The 17,878-nt window shown below is 39.8% G+C and overlaps 1 protein-coding gene across 1 annotated transcript in view; it reads left to right on the top strand.

The window, feature by feature from the left end:
* Window positions 1–4,996: 4,996 nt before the first annotated feature.
* LOC133409755 (adhesion G protein-coupled receptor A3) overlaps window positions 4,997–17,878 on the top strand; it is a 225,467-nt gene continuing 212,585 nt past the window's right edge. The window contains exon 1 of the mRNA XM_061690192.1: window positions 4,997–5,578. Coding sequence (XP_061546176.1) covers window positions 5,361–5,578 — 218 coding nt within the window. The 5' untranslated portion in view covers window positions 4,997–5,360. The remainder of the gene's footprint in view (window positions 5,579–17,878) is intronic.

Below are 17,878 nucleotides of genomic sequence, written 5' to 3' on the forward strand. Positions count from 1 at the left end.
CGGACTTTTTCAAAGCTATTGCGAAGTCTGTGCTAGGTAATTTGCAGAAAATAATCGATTGCTCATTTCAGGCGAGTTTCCTAAAGCTCCTTTTTCCTAAACTAAAAGTTTTCCTAAAGCTCTTAAAGTAGCTTCCATTAAGCCTCTTCTAAAACATAGAACGCTGGACACTCCATGTTAGCAAGCTATAGACCCATCTCAAATCTCCTTTTCATAGCTAAGATTGTTGAGTTATTTTTAATCAACTCAGCAATTTCTTGAACTTAAATTGACTTTTTGACAAATTTCAATCAGGTTTCTGAACTCATCACAGTACATAATCTGCTCTTATCAAAGTGCTACATAATATAAGGCTGAATACTGACTTGGAAAGGTGTCAATTCTGGTCTTGTTGGACCTCAGTGCGGCTTTTGATACAGTAGATCATAATATACTGCTGAACAGGTTAGAAACGTGGGTAGGACTAAATGGAACAGTCCTTAAATGGTTCAGGTCCGACCTCAAGGTCCAATAACCACTTCCAATGGTTATTTTGTAACCATTGGAAGTGTTCAAATCGCAATGGCCTATGGGGTCCCTCAAGGGTCACTTCTTGGACCTCTCCTGTTCAGCCTGCATATGCTACCCTTGGGTCAAAAATTTCAGAACTTTAATTTTGACTATTATAGATATGCAGATGACACACAGTTATATCGAGCAGTGTCTCCAGATGACTACAGTTCAATTGAGGTGTTGTGTCACTGTCTAAAACAGATAAATAACTGACCAACCAGCCAAACCAGCCCAACGTTTCTTCAATTAAACCACAAGCAAACTGAGATAATTGTTTTTGGCAATAAAGAAAATAGGATTGCTGTTAGTAAATACCTGGAGTCACTCTCTTTAAAAACCAAAGACCAAGTTTGAAACCTTGGTGTACTGATAGATTCCAACCTGGCTTTCAACAGTCATATAAAATCAAATCCTAAAACTGCCTTCTACCATCTGAAGCACATATCCAGAGTGAAGGCCTGTATGTGCCAAGCAGACCAGAAGAAGCTCATTCATGCTTTTATCTCAAGTAGACTTGACTATTGTAATAGTCTTCTGACTGGACTCCCCCCAAAGAGCATTACACAGCTACAGCTCATTGAGAATGCTGCAGCTCGGGTTCTGACCAGAACAAAGAGATCAGAGCATATTACTCCAATTCTAACGTCTTTACACTGGCTCCCAGTCAGCTTTCGAATCGATTTGGAAGTTCTGTTACTGGTGCATAAATCATTAAATGCTTTAGGTCCTGAATACATGAAAGAAATGCTAATTGAATAAAAACCCAGTTGGGCTCTGAGATCCACAGACTCGGGTCAAATAGTGGAGCACAGAGTCCAAGGCAAACATGGTGAAGCAGCATTTAGCTATTATGTTGCACACAAATGTAATAAGTTGCCAACAGAAGTGATGCCAGCCCCAAGTGTGAATGTCTAGGTTAAAAAAATGCACGGTGTTTTAATTGTACTATTATTTTTTTTCTCTTTGTTTTAAATGTTTATAAGCTGTTTTTTTTTGTTTTGTTCTTAAATGCTTTTAATCATGTGACTCACAACGATTTACCTTGTGTGCGAAATGCGCTATATAAATAAATTTGCTTTGCTTGCTTTACTTCGCTTCGCTTTGCAATTGCGAGATTACAATTTTTGCCTCCCGGCACACTCATACTGTTTGTTGGAGACTTTAATCATGTTCCTTTCTCTTATCTACTAATAACTTCACACAACACGTTGGACTGTCCAACGAGAGCTAAACAAATTCTGGGCCTCCTGTATGCCAAATGGCAATGTGAAGGTAGCTGTGCTTGTATATTTTATTTAGAAAAGAATATATTACAGTATGTATGCATGTATGTATGTATGTATTTATTTATTATTCTACTTTTATCATTATTATCATTTAATTTATTGTAGTCTATGTTTTACAGTAAGTTTGCTCTTATGTACAGCTTTGTTACAGCTGCAGTTGTTGTTAACTTGCTCTATAAATAAAATTGAATTGAGTTGAGATATTTACACCCTGGACTGGTTGCCAGACAGTCACAGGGCACATATGCAGTACAGACAGACAATCATGCATGCTCACATTCATTCTGTCACTGAACCCGCACCGCCTCCACCAAAATCAGGCGACTGTACCAGCACACCATCAGTGATGCCTTCACTCCTTCTTAGGTACTAATTTACTGTAACTGAAATCATGAATCATGACTAGCCATCCACAAGGACTTGTGAGAGTGAGAACCATACCACTTCGCCAAAGCCTCAACACAAAAACTTCATGAGTTGAGGCTATTTTCCATAATGACCGTTCAAGTCACTCAGCGAACACCTGTACATCACACCAAAAATGGATCATCAAAAACTGGAATGTCAAACACACCAGGTGACTTTCCTTTAAGCCCCCATGGAATATCCTCATGTGGACTTACAGCTATGCAGCATCTGCATCTGTGAAAACATGCGTGAGTGGCAGTCCTGGGAGGCGTAATGGGAACAAACCAGGCCTCCATGTGTGTATAAACACACGGGACAGGATGTGTTCGTCCCCGTATAGCCTACTCATATCAGGAGAATAGAGTGTGTTTTTGCTGGTCAGACAGACGAATAGAAAGAGATCACACACTGCTTTTACCAGGTCAATGGGAGTGGCCTCAAATTATCTTCTGTTCTCTGATCAGAGCCATGTCCATAATGAGGGAGGAGTTCTCTCACACTTACCTCACGGAACGCAACTATCAGCTTCTATCCCAAGAGACAAGATCATCCATGTAGTGTTTCTGTGTCTGTACATCCTTTTACACAACCACAAACCTTTGAGCTTGAGCTGTGCTATTCGTTTGTGTACAGAACAATCACTGCCGCATCAATGATTTGTGTGGAGTTCGCAATATATTGCTATTTAAAAAGTGCCAAATTGCTGTTGCAGTCCAAACCTATGTGTGCCTATTTTTGGGGGGGAAGTATGCAATGTCTGTGTTTCAGACGATCAGCTTTCGAGCAGCATTGTCACTCCTGAATCTTGGAGCTAAGTTTCATTTCACTTTTCAAAAACATATTTTTTTAGGATGAATACTTTTGACGGTTCTGAGGAGCAAGTGAGATTTTCAACAGGTGGCAAACAACATAAGTTAAATAAAGTGAACCCTCAATATGGGAAAAAAAGAAATCGGCATTCAGGTGGTAGTAGGGTATGTGAACTGGGTAGAGTCCTTTCATTTCATTAATTTTCATGTGTTGTCATGATATTGTACCACTCAGTTTTACTTTATATCTTTCATTCCTTGTATGTTTTTAATTTTTATTTTTGTAGGTTAAGTTTGAAGAAGTGGTGAGATTACAAACTCAAACATTAAACGCTTTGTTTTTGTTGCCTTGCTGCCCCTGATGCTCATAATGCATTGTTTTGGTTAAGTGCTTTGGAATAAATAAATCGGCAGTAATATACTGGATGTTTTTTTGTAAAATAAATAAATGAACGGATAAATAAATAAATAAATACAAAGTTGGTTGTTGATTCAAATGTTGTTAATTTACCTCTGTCCTTGTCCTTTGTGTCCGTGTCCTGTTGAATCATCCATCTTTATATAAATTTCACTTTTTTAACTGAATTACTGAAATATTAAAAAAAATTTTTTTTTTAGGATATTCTAATTTCCTGTGACGCACGTGTACAGTACAGTATAATGTGCCACATCTCGATATGGCTATGGGTCTCTTTTAATATGTGGGTGTTTATTTGATTACGGGCCTTGTTGTGTTCTTGATGTAAAATTTAAAGAATAAATCTATTTAAATTGATTATTTTCAATAATCAGCAGTGGGCGTGCCTAATTATAAGTGTTGTCTAAAATTTCATGTTAATATTAGTATATTTTGAAATTTTTTGAGCAGTTTTATAGTGGTATTTTACAGTTTTCACCCTGTCCCTAGCACAGAGTTTGGATATATGAAACTCTAGCTTTCTACTAAAGAAATGCTAAAATGGTGTAACTTTTACCATAAAAGCCTGACAATATAATAGAATGAATGATTTCTCATCGTATATACAAAACATTACAAATTGTCTTTTATTTTTACTAAAACATGTCTGTCCCTTAAAGTTGCTGTCATTACCGCCACATTGACCATTTTCAGATCAATCAACTTTCTTCAAAATCTGATTCTTTAATTCCCTGTCATTTTGTCTTGTCACTCCAGCACATGCTAGGGCAGAGAGAAGTCAGACATTTTGATAACTAGAAGAGTAAGTTTTTTCCCCTCATTTGTACCCTTAAGTCACATAATATTTTTATTGCATGTCATTACCAAATGACTTGTAGTCTTAATATGTTGAAAGATTTTCCTGTAAAGACTTGATAATCATATAAAAATGTTGTACAGGACGAGCTACCTAAAAGAAACATTTAAGCTAACTCTACCAGCATAGCACTCTTAGCTAAACAATTTGAAATGTCATTGCCATCACAGAGTGCAGTGTGGTGGCGATGACAGAAATGGAAATCAAATAAACACCCATATACTTTTAGTTGTTTTATTTATCATAGAACTATTTTGCATCACTTTATCAATTAATCCAATATCAGTCTTTTATTTAACCTGAGGTTAAGTTTTCACACAGATGCGTTAGCTCCTTATGTATCTGACAGACAGACAAACAGTGCTCTACATATTACTGCATTTTTTCTTCTTCTTCTAAATGTGTACCCAGAGGCAGAAAGAGATGACAGGTGGGAATGGGTTTCTGTTCACTATTCTTGTTTCGGAATGTGTTGAGTGTTTGGGCCTGAGTGTTAAAATGAATCTAAACAGTGCATTGACTTTGTTATGTATTGACGACGACGAGGTGTCATGTGACCTCCCGATGAGGAAAACGTTCGAAGACGGGTCGGCTGGCTGGGAGGGACTTTGTGGACGCTGCTTGCTGGTAGCACTTCTGACTAAACTTTTTTTTTTTTTTGCTGACTTCAAATATGTGTCATTAAACGGTGAGGGTTAGCGCGCTGCAAAGTTTGTCTCCACTTTTGGAGCTCGTCGTGGGAAGTTCGTATTACGCGCATGGCGCAGCAAAGAAGAACATTAGGAGTTGTAGATTGGAAGAATGTTAAGAAAGTGTGTGTCAAGTCCCCCATTGGTCACGCTGGCTTTTGGCTTTGAAAAAAAAAAAGTAGCAGAAGTAATTTACTGCTTGCGGACATGACGGCGTGAGATCTGGACCGCGGCTTCACAGGCTGGACTTGAAACTGAGCCCATGTGAAATGGTTTGGACTTGGACTACAAGCTGGGAGGACATCACTTAACAGATGAGCGTGAGAACAAGCGTAGTCCATCATGAAGATTCTGACTTTACTGTGCGCCACAGTCGGGCTTTGGGGCTCCAGCGTGGCCAACAGAAACTGTCCGGACCTGATCGTGGACAGCTGTCAGTGTTCTGCCGAGAGGTCCAAAGAGCTAAGCAGGCAGCACGTCCGTGTCAAAGTTGTGTGTGATGATGTGGACCTGTTGGAGACACTCCACCCTTCTTTTTTACCCAACAGAACTTTCTCACTGTAAGTATATGAGAAACCTATATGCAACTCAGCTGTCAGTGCAAGTGAGGGATGTTATGTTAGTCATGACAAGTCATGCTTTATGAAAAAAAAAAAAAAATAATTAATGAGTTAAAAATGGTACACAAACAGTACGTTTGAGGCTACTGGCCTAAAGCAGTAATTTAAATTTGGGGGGAGGGGGGACCAAACAAAAAAGGTTTAAAATAAAAGTCATGGACATTTATGGCAACAATGTTACAATTTGCTGAGTTTTATTTGTGTTTCTTCTTTTGCTTATTTCTTGACAATACAAGGGACGCAGTTCTGTAAACTCTTGTTTCACAAAAAAAAAATAAATTAAAGCATTTAGTTGAATTGCCCAATTTAAAATTGAATTTGACGTTACCACCCGTTTTTTTTCTCCAGTGCAGTACAAACGTCAGTGTGACCCCCGAAGGTATATAAATCAAATAGCATATACATCATTTCAGTGCTCATTTCTCCTGTTTGCTGTTCCATTTTTCAAATAAACTTATAATTCATTCTTTATTTACATACTATTTTAAAATTATATAAATTTTTGAATTGATGTTTTAATCTCTTAATCCAGCCAACCATGAAATTAACAAACAAAATGACAAACACCCTAATAACAACAAGCTCCAGCAGCCTCTGTCAGTTGCCTTTGACTAAAATATACCCTATTATCTGCCTCATACTGAAAGTTATTCAAATATGGATGTTGCACTTGATTGCAACTCTGAGAACCCTTCCTTAATATTCCGGTGTGCTCTCCTGTTGATGAAATAGCACTTCATACACTTGGGGGGGTTGATAATGTTCCTTACCTCTCTGCAGGTGCTCTGACTGACTGCTCCACTAATAGTTTTATTTCTTGGAAACTTGAGGTGTGCCTTCAAGAGTGTGAAAGCAAATATTAAATGTAAAGGCTATTGACAAATTACACCCAAGAACTCATTTTGAACTGCGAGCTCAGTTGATTAATGGTAGCACTTTGCTTACTGTAATTTATTTAGTTTGGAGTTTTCTTTTGTGCAGTCGAAAGGGGCTTTTGTTCCTCTAAGTGGGGAATGGTTAAGGGCTATGTTCTGTATTCAGCATTTGTCAAAGTGGTGCTTTTTGCAGCTTCCGGGTACTGAGCAAATTGGAATTTTAATGTGATGCATCTTGATAAATAAAGGAAACAAATAATAAATAATACTGGAAGATATACGTTTGAGAATTTGGAAGTAACTTCTTGGCAGGTTGACATTTTTCACAGCGAGAAACTTTAATCGAGTTGCGTCATAATTCAGCTTTATTCCTTGGTGAACTGTTCTGGCTGGCCAGGAAGCAGTTTTCCTGCGCTAGGAAATGTGACCTTTGTAGGGCTGAAGTGGCCTCCCCGCTCACTCTTTTGTTTAGATGTGCTGTGCAAATAAACACATATATTCAGGGAAGTTTGCACATACCAATGTCTACTGTCTGCAATGTCTTGCAAGTGCCTGCTCGAATGTTCTTGTCATTCTTCCCTGGTCTTACAACCAACATGGACAATGAAAAATGTTTTTTATTTTTTTAAATTTTAAACGTGGTCGTGAAACGTGGCCCGTGCCCACTCGAAGTGGCCCCTAGACTCATTTTGGAAAATTTATAAATACGTTTCCGCTACTGCAACAGAGCAGTTTTAGATTGTAATAACACCATTGACAACTAGATAGCCAGACATCGCTTACGAGACCACCAGATCCTTTCCATCAGAGAAGAAGTGTGGGGATGCCATGATGAAAATCTGCAGGATGAGAGAGTAATTGGGCTGTCAAAATCAATGATTGCATTACTCTTGTATTAAGTCAGATTAATCACAGAACTGATTTTGACCGCACACGCCACGCCCTTTTACCTTAACCGTGAATGGATATCTGAAAAGCGGCGCAGGTTGCTGTAAGGTCAGTGGAGGTCAATGCTTACGCCAGTGCAAAGATGAGTGAGGAGACTCCGACTGGTGTGGTTGGCGGAAAATGTTGCTTCAAATGTCACCGCCATGCAACTTTCCATAAAACAAAGCTCATTTTCATATAGTGCAGTGTTGAACTTCATCATCAAAGCAGAACAAGTATAAAATACTATCTCAAAGCAAAATTGAGTATCAGTTTGTGGTACAGAAGGCACCTGTGATTAATTGTGATGAATCAAAATTCAAATTAATCTGATTGAATAAAAAAATCAATTGACAGCCCCAATAATGATGCAATGGCAAAAAGTTGCGATAAGAGAAAACTACCAAGGAAATTGCAGTCCCATATGGCCCCCTGGTAGCACTGACAAAAAATTGTTGCCCCTGCCATCATTTAAGTTGCCTATCCCTGATCTACATCATTGTAAACCACATCCTCCACAATTTTTACTAAATGTTTTTGTGGTCGTTGAGTGTAATGCTTGCAAATGAACAGTTGGTAAAGAAAGTCTCCAATGGCTGGAGCGGCGACTTGGTACAGAGCTCTAGCTTTGTTTATTCATTGTTTGTTGTTGGCGCAGACAGCTTTTCTTGTGTCTCTAACAAGAGAGCACACTACTTGTCCACAGGAGGATAAACAAAAGGTTTTGCAAGAGACAATAGGTTTGAGTGATGATGAAAGTGTGGACAAGGACTGGCAGACGAAGAGTCATTGGCGACATATAGCAACTGTCTAATAGAATGCTGGGACACTCAAGACAGAAACTGTCTGACAAAATGTTACACAAGTTGAGCCTCAGGTCCGTTTAAGATCGTATGGGTGCTGCAAATAGATTATTTGGTTTGTTTGCCACTCAGGTGTAGCTCATTCTATCTCAGCCTCTAAGGCTCTTCCATGATCAAATCTGTAGGCAAAGAGGTGCACACTGAGGGAGGGCATGGAAACTGAGCTCTGCAAATCATTTTACAGTCACCATTTGTTTCAGTTGAATTTTACTTTCTTTTCTTTATTTGTGTAATTAAAAAGCCATTGTCCGCATGGTCACTGTTGCGATAATGTCACAATGGCATCGTTTTTCGCCCCGGAATTTATAACACACCATTAGGTACACTAGGTAGGCTACACACTTACCGAATGAGATCCTCTACAAGAGTTATAACATGTTGTCCCCAAAACATTTAAGTACAATATGACTGAGTAACTGCATGTCCTACGGCAGGCAAATGAAAATACATAGGCTTCACAATGAAAAACTAAAGATTTATTCATCAGAATTCCAACAACATAGACAAATACATATACAATCTTCACACACAAAAAATGTTGACTTTAAACAAACATTACCGAAAAACTACAATAAATAAAAAAAAAATCAATAAAAAATAAAATCACTTACTTAAATACAAAGAAATTAATATAAAATGTAAATTCAAACACAGGGCTTTACACTAACTTTTCCATCGGTAGCACTGGTACAACAAATTTTGTCACATGGTCACACCAGCACATGATTTCTTTGCACCCTTTGGGGGGTTTACACCATGACCATATATTATGTAGTCTTATGTAATCAGCATACCATACATAGACGCAGCACAGCAATGCAATCTTCACGCAGCAAAGGCCAATATCTATTAGTGGTGGCCAACATTCATTTGTGGTAGCCCACCAAAATAGCATATTTTCACGACCATAAGGCGCACCGTATTAAAAGGTGCAGTCTCAGTTACGGGGTCTATTTCTGTATTTAACACATACATAAGACGCACCGTATTATTCGGGGCAGGCATGGTAAAACATACGCTCGCTTAAAACATACGGTAGCATGCATGCACGCTAAAACAATGTTTTTAAAAAGGCAGCGGGAGCAAAACTGAGTTCGTTTGTACTTTATTGAAGTATTTAAAAATGTACTCACGTTATTTTTTGTTCAATCCTCATCCACAAATCACTCAAAGTCCTCATCTTCTGTATCCGAAATGAACAGCTGGGCAAGTTCCCAATCAAACACGGCCAGGTTCGAGTCAGTCTCGTTGCCGTGCGGCTCCTCAGAAATGATGCCGGCTTTTACGAAAGCTCGAACAACAGTGCAAGCAGACACGTTAGCCCAAGCATCCACAATCCATTCACAAATTGTGGCGTAACTCGCCCGGCGCTGCCTCCTAGTCTTAGTAAAGCTGTGTTCGCCATCTGTCATCCATGGCTCCCACGCCGCTCGCAACTTCACTTTGAACGCCCTGTTTACACCGATGTCCAGCGGGTGGAGTTCATTAATCCATTGCTCGAGTTGGTCTTCCAACTCGGGCCACTTCGCCTTGTTTCCGCGTTTTGTTTTTCTTTTTTTTCCCACGGAAACTCAGCTTCGTCTTGACTTGGCGAAGCTCGTTTTCCTGCTTCCTTCACTTGCGAAACATGGATTGGTTGATTTTAAATCCTCTCAGGGCTGCTCGATTCCCATGTTCCTCCGCATAACTGATAGCTTGCAGTTTAAACTGTGCTTCGTAAGCGTGTCTCTTCGTGGGTGCAGTTTTCGACTGCGGTCAAGCCAGCCTCCACTCGTAAAGTAGCAGTCAAGCCAGCCGCCCCTAATTTTGTTCATACTAGGCATTATGGTAATAGTTCTGAGGACCCGGGTTCAATCCCCAGCCCCGCCTGTGTGGAGTTTGCATGTTCTCCCCGTGCCTGCGTGGGTTTTCTCCGGGCACTCCGGTTTCCTCCCACATCCCCAAAACATGCATTAATTTGAGACTCTAAATTGCCCGTAGGCATGACTGTGAGTGCGAATGGTTGTTTGTTTGTATGTGCCCTGCGATTGGCTGGTAACCAGTTCAGGGTGTACCCCGCCCCCTGCCCGATGACAGCTGGGATAGGCTCCAGCACGCCCGCGACCCTAGTGAGGAGAAGCGGCTCAGAAAATGGATGGATGGATGGATGATTTGCAAATCATTGTATTCTGTATTCGGATGGAAATGCAAAAGATGCGGACAGGGTTAATAATTTTCTGCTCTCAGTTTTGGGCAATTTAAGGGGCATACAGTTCTGTATTCACTGCTCTGAACTTCCCTGCCAAGTTGCAAAGCTCCAACCATCAGATGGGCCAAGGAGGACCTAACTTTCTCACCCTCTGAGTCTCAACAATGGAGATGAATGCACTTGCACATCAAGATAGTTATACAAAATCATCACATGAAAAACAAGGATAAGGAAAGTTGCTTACTCTGAGTGTCTCTCATGCATGCTTGTCCTCATGCAGCGTTGCAGTTTTGAGAAGGGTCGTAAACATGTTCACCATGTCGAAATGTGCACTGTGAAATTACTATTTATTGCATTTATGATTACTTTATAATGCCACTGTGAGTGTGTAGTGTGAGTACATTGCTCACTTTGTTTCATTCCTTCAGACACGGAAATGCAGTTGCTGCCAGATGAGCAGGCTTGCCTGACAATAAAACAAATATTCAATGTCTACCTTTGAAGAAATTTGCATAATGTTAAGAATATATTTACATTAAAGATTGCTTGTGTTTTTCCATTTTTAATTTATAAATGTATTTTCTATTACTGCCAGTTATTTCATCTTACTAGGTTTTACTGAACAAAATGTGCGCATTCATAAAGAGGAATTTGTTGTTAAAACTGTATTCACTTCAGTGGGACAGTGCTGCAAGGAAATTCAGTGTACTGATCCACTGCACTTTCTGTGGTAGTGAAAGTGACTTTTGTCCGGATTTGCGTATCTTCTTTGACGTAACCACATTAAGCTCTTCCAAAGCCTGCTTCAGTACTGTGTGAGAGGAAGAAGAAAGCTTTTGATCCAGATCTTTGGGTTTAGCATTAAGTCGTCTGCTGTGTGAGTCCTCGTCGTCAGTGCAGGGCTGGGCTGTAGCTTTTGGTGAAGCACAAGAAGAACATAATGCTTAGGGTTCGAGTGACAACATTAGCATCAAGTGCAGTAAAACAGTTTGCTGAATTTAAAGTGGACATATCATGAAGAAATGACTGTATACAAATATTTTGGTCTGTGGAGTGCCTGCCCACTCTTCTAGTGTGAAACACTTTTATTGGTACCTAGGACTTGTTCAATGGCTAAGCTTGTAACTCAATTTACTCATGTGTCAAGTACATTTTCTCCAGTTAACTTAATTGAAATGCCATGAATCCTTTCCAGCACTTAAAAAAATCACCACCATTATTTTACATTTTAATAAAGAAAAATCACACAGTATCTTATGAAAACAGAATAAAACAAAAAAAAATAAAGACATAAACTGGTTTTATGAGCTGAAATTACTGCATTACTGTAGTATCAGTATGTTGGATGTGTGCCTTAAAGGGGTGTGGCCTAATGAGGAGCTATAAGGAGCTGGAGTCAGGTGGTGGGTTAGTTCAATGTGAGCGTCTGGTTGTGAGTTGTGGCAACTCCTTGCGAGTGTTCTCATTTTATATTTGTATGTTTGACTGTCCCGTTCAATAAACAGCTGAAAGTGCATTGTCGACTGTGGCTCTCTTTGCCCACATGCGACGGCATTGCAGTACCTTAATTGTTCTAGTCACCCCCCCCCCCCCCCACTTCAATCAAACTCATAGCTCGTAACTTTGACAAATTCCCAAGTTGGGGCACTCGTAAGTCAAGTTACCACGGTAATTCCTTCACATGCCAATTTCTAAAAAAATGTTTTTGAGCACGCCATTCTGTATAAAAATTGGTCTAACTTACATAATAACCACACTCATACAGATGTTCTCAAACATTGGCAGCGTTGTTAGCTTCTGATAAGTGACACTTGATTAAAGTTATAAACACGCTGGATGTGCAGGAGGTCAAGGGAGTAAATGCCATTGGCCCAGCAGTATAGGGAGCAGGATAAGAAAATCTTGGCTCACTTGCATTAGCAACATGGCAAAAATGACAATCTGTCAGAATGCTCGGTCTGATGGAATGGCCACTTCAACCTGAGTACAACCCACGAAGCATTTTGAAAATTAGATGATGGGTTCTGGAAAAGTTTAGTTTTTGTCTCTGAAAATCTGGCCTTTTTGGGGAACGCTTTTGTGTGATATCGCCTGTACTCAATTTCACAAGTAACGCTGTTTCTCAGGAACTACGGGATGGTTTGGTTGAAACTTGTTATGCACCAATTTATAAAGCTATTGTGCGCAATGATGAAGTTCGGTGCTACACGGTTAATTCTGCTTGATGTTCTTGATGCCTGAAGTTGTGAAACCCCCCACAGTGATAGTCTTTCGCAACCTTGACAACTATATCTTAGGACAATGTCATTATCAATGGTTGAAAAAAAGTCTTATTTGCATAAAGGAAAGTATCATGCAAACCCTCTGAATTGTTATACATTTGTTGTGAAATGTGGTCCCTTGCCTGGAGATTATGTGTAAACCTGTAGACTATTTTGAACAGTTTGCAACAGTTTACAATAAAGGTGACGTCAAAAGGTTATCCCTGCAGTCATTTGTGCCTTGCGCCTCTACTTTTTTACGCCGCTTTACGGACTGTCTGTGTCCAGCAAGTGTTTTATCAGGAAATGAGCACAGAAGAAGTTTGATCATATTCCTTTTGTTTCCTTAAAAAGTAGGGGATATGTTTCAAGCAAAAATTGCAGACAGTAAAATCGTTGTTGTATTCAATGCTCACACCAATATTAATCCACATTGCAGATTTATTCTTCTCCAAATTTTTGTCCTTTGAGTACTCTGTTCGTGCTAGTGGTTTTACATTTTACTGCAACTGCACTTTGAAGCTGTAACAGTCGCAAATGTGAGTAGATATACACATACCAGGCTTGCAAAAACGCACACACACACCAGTGTCTATGCAAAATAAATTGCATACCAATGAACCGCGGCCCATAAGGGCATATTTTTCCGTGCAGAGCATACCGAATGGCCACTGAAAGTTGCGTCTGCTTGCAAAATCACTGGTTCAATTACAGTCTGCAAACTCAATGATCCACAGCTTTTGTTATTAACAGTTGTTATGAGTCTCAAGGCATATACTAAACTGACGAGAAATGTCAATACTCACTTTTAAAGGCCACATCTTCGGCGTCCTCGCACGGATCTCAACAGGCACCTTTGAACTTCCTGCTTTGTCTGCTATTCTGGGAACCCCTTCACCGATTGGCTGCCGAGTTTCATTTAAACAGCTAAAAAGCTAAAATAGCTTTCTGGCTTCTCTCATCTTGTTACTGTATGCTACATAGCTTTGCATATCCCCCCCACCCTGTTTTATTTTCTCTGTTACTCTGTGGGAGCCCTTTCTTGCTTTGCTAAGGTGCTGTTTGTGCCCTTCAGACTTCTGAGTAGTTCAAATTAATATTTCATTGACATGCACACAATGTCTGTGCCTATGTTCTCCTATCCATTACATTGCAAGTAAACCCTGGGACTCCACATCACCATCATTTTGGTTCATACAATCACTTACATTTTATAATAATGCCATCACATAAATGTATATTTTGAACTGTGAAGCAGGTACCACAGCCCATCTCTTCCAGTGGTTCCCCTAGTGTCATTCTTCACTGATGGCTGATTTATTCACAGGATGTTGACCCCAGCACTTCTCTACAACAACTAAAACAAGTAATATTGGCCTTTTTGATGTCATACTGGGAGAAATGTTTAGTTCAAGGTGATTAATTTATTTTAAGTACAGTGAAACATCTTTAAATTATGTACCAGTACACTCTTTCATTTATTTAACATTACCTACATGAAGTTAGGGTTAGGGTAGAGATTTGCCACAGCTACTTCCAGACCTCAGCGGCAGAGCATTTGTATATCACTCTGAAAATAGGCAGGTCTGGCTTATTTGTTTAGTTACAGACCGTGACCATTTCTAGATTGAGATGTTTGTGCCTCAGGTAGGAAACAGTAAATTGGGTTGTAGCTTTGTAAAATCAAATGACTGACGTAATACCATTCTTGACAGCTAAAATGCTGGGTAAAAGCTACTACTGCCTTCAACCACCTTTTCCTTCAATACTGTCATTGCTTAAGTTGCTTAGAATTTCCCAAAATAGGATAGTTAGCTGTAAAATACATTGGAACTGTTGAGGTCGAACACAGTCCATTGGGACATAATCTGAGATGCTGCTCAAACTCCAATTTGATTATTTTTGGAAACTATTTTCCCATAGGAAATTCTGTAAATATTGATTGTAATGTACTGTATGTGTAGTGTTAATTGTTAAACCATGTATACTTGTCACATAAAATGCTGCCGATTCTTGTCGCTTGCTGCTTCAGTTGTCATTAACATATGCAGATATAGTATGTACAGTATATTATTTTATAGTATTCTGTTTATATGTTTGTGTAGTTGTCAATCAGCTGCTGATAGTATTGCTGTTGTCATTATCAATCCTTTTCGAGACAATTATAAAACCAGGATTCGCAGTATACATTGTACATTTTATACATAGTATTGCATACATACAACCCCAATTCCAATGAAGTTGGGACGTTGTGTTAAAAATAAATAAAACCAGAATACAATGGTTTGCTAATCATGTTCAACCTATATTTAATTGAATACACTACAAAGAAAAGATATTTAATGTTCATACTGATAAACTTTATTGTTTTTAGCAAATAATCATTAACTTAGAATCTTATGGCTGCAACATGTTTATCACTGTGTTACATGACCTTTTCTTTTAACAACAGTCAATAAACATTTGGTGGAATTCTTTCCCATTCTTGCTTGATGTACAGCTTCAGCTGTTCAACAGTCCGGGGTCTCTGTTGTCGTATTTTACGCTTCATAATGCGCCACACATTTTTAATGGGAGACAGGTCTGGATTGCAGGCAGGCCAGTCTAGTACCTGCACTCTTTTACTACAAAGCCACGCTGTTGTAACACGTGCAGAATGTGGTTTGGCATTGTCTTGCTGAAATAAGCAGGGGCATCCATGAAAAAGACGTTGCTTGGATTGCAGCATGTTTCTCCAAAACCTGTATGTACCTTTCAGCATTAATGGTGCCCTCACAGATGTGTAAGTTACCAATGCCATTGGCACTAACACAGCCCCATACCATCACAGATGCTGGCTTTTAAACTTTGCGTCCATAACAGTCCGGATGGTTCTTTTCCTCTTTGACGTCCACAATTTCCAAAAACAATTTGAAATGTGGACTTGTCGGACCACAGAACACTTTTCCACTTTGCATCAGTCCATCTTAGATGAGCTTGGGCCCAGAGAAGCCAGCGGCGTTTCTGAGTGTTGTTGATAAATGGCTTTTGCTTTGCATAGTAGAGTTTCAAGTTGCACTTACGGATGTTGCACCGAACTGTATCTACTGACATTGGTTTTCTGAAGTGTTCCTGAGCCCATGTGGTGATATCCTTGACACATTGATGCCGGTTTTTGATGCAGTGCCGCCTGAGGGATCGAAGGTCACTGACATTCAATGTTGGTTTTCGGCCTTGCCGCTTACATGCAGTGATTTCTCCAGATTCTCTGAACCTTTTGATGATATTAGGAACCGTAGATGATGAAATCGCTAAATTCCTTGCAATTGTACGTTGAGGAACATTGTCCTTAAACCCTTCGACTATTTTCTCATGCACTTGTTCACAAAGAGGTGAACGTCGTTCGATCTTTGCTTGTGAATGAATGGGCAATTCAGGGAAGCTCCTTTTATACCCAAGCATGGCACCCACCTGTTCCCAATTAGCCTGTTCACCTGTGGGATGTTCCAAACAGGTGTTTGATGAGCATTCCTCAACTTTCTCAGTCTTTTTGCCAACTGTCCCAGCTTTTTAGAACGTGTTGCAGCCATACAATTCTAAGTTAATGATTATTTCCGAAAAACAATCAAGTTTATCAGTTTAAACATTAAATCGTCTTTGTAGTGTTTTCAATTTAATATAGGTTGAATAAGATTTTCAAATTGAGCGGCACGGTGGACGACTGGTTAGAGCGTCTGCCTTACAGCTCTGAGGACCAGGGTTCAATGCCCAGCTCCGCCTGTGTGGAGTTTGCATGTTCTCCCCGTGCCTGCGTGGGTTTTCTCCGGGCACTCCGGTTTCCTCCCACATCCCAAAAACATGTATGGTAGGTTTATTGAAGACTCTAAATTGCCCGTAGGTGTGAATGTAAGTGCGAATGGTTGTTTGTTTATGTGTGCCCTGCGATTGGCTGGTAACCAGTTCAGGGTGTACCCCGCCTCCTGCCCGATGATAGCTGGGATAGGCTCCAGCACTCCCACGACCCTAGTAAGGATAAGCGGCTCAGAAAATGGATGGATGGATGGATGATTTGCAAATCATTGTATTCTGTTTTTATTTATGTTTAAAACAACGTCTCAACTTCATTGGAATTGGGGTTTTACAATTCTGCTGACTTGTCTTGCTGCTGTTAACATTTACATCTGTATACATCTACCTGTATATTGGTTTAGTTATGTACAGTTTGTCATTCACATCTCCATATATAGTATTTATTATTCATGCAATTCGCTACATACTGTATACTACTACTTGCATTTAACGCGGTCCCATTGATGTTATAAATGTGTGCATTTGTATTTTGGGTATTTTGAGTATTGATATTTTTTCTTGATCTCTTGATATTTAATTGAAATAACATGTTCCAGCATCAATCTGTCAAACTACATCCTACACCATATATGTCAAACTCAGGCCCGCGGGCCAAATTTGGCCCACGATGTAATTATATTTGGCCCGTAAGACCATATTAAATGTGTATTAGTGCTGGCCTGCCAGTATATAGCACATACGCCGCTGATATTACAAATCCCAGAATACTTTGCTAGTGTGTTGGCCCAACAGTTTAGACCGGCGCGCGCCCCTTCCCTTTCTGTTGCAGTCGTTAGCAACTATGCTACCAGTCTCCTCAAGCAAATCTACACCTCCCCTACCCAAAAAGGCCAAACGAAAGATGGAAAACAGTTAACTTCCAAGACAGGTGGGAGGCAGATTTTCTGTTCACTAAAGTAAAAGACAGACCTGTTGTCATGTGCGGAGCAACGTGGCTGTAACAAAGAATACAACATCCATCCATCCATCCAGTTCCTTAATCGCTTATTCTCACTAGGGTCGAGGGCTGCTGGAGCCTCTTCCAGCTATCTTTGGGTGGGAGGCGGGGTACATCCTGAACCGGTCGCCAGCCAATTGCAGGGCACATAGAAACAAACAACCATGCACACTCACATTCACACTTAAGGGCAATTTAGTGACCCTAGTGAGGATAAGCGGAATGGAAGCTGAATGAATGAATGAATGAATGAATGAATGATCGATCTAAATAGCACACATTTAACCGTATTATAATCTAACACCTAGAAATTATGTGTTTAATTTATAAATTACAAAGG

This window comes from Phycodurus eques, chromosome 11, assembly GCF_024500275.1.
Source record: "Phycodurus eques isolate BA_2022a chromosome 11, UOR_Pequ_1.1, whole genome shotgun sequence".
NCBI lineage: Eukaryota > Metazoa > Chordata > Actinopteri > Syngnathiformes > Syngnathidae > Phycodurus > Phycodurus eques.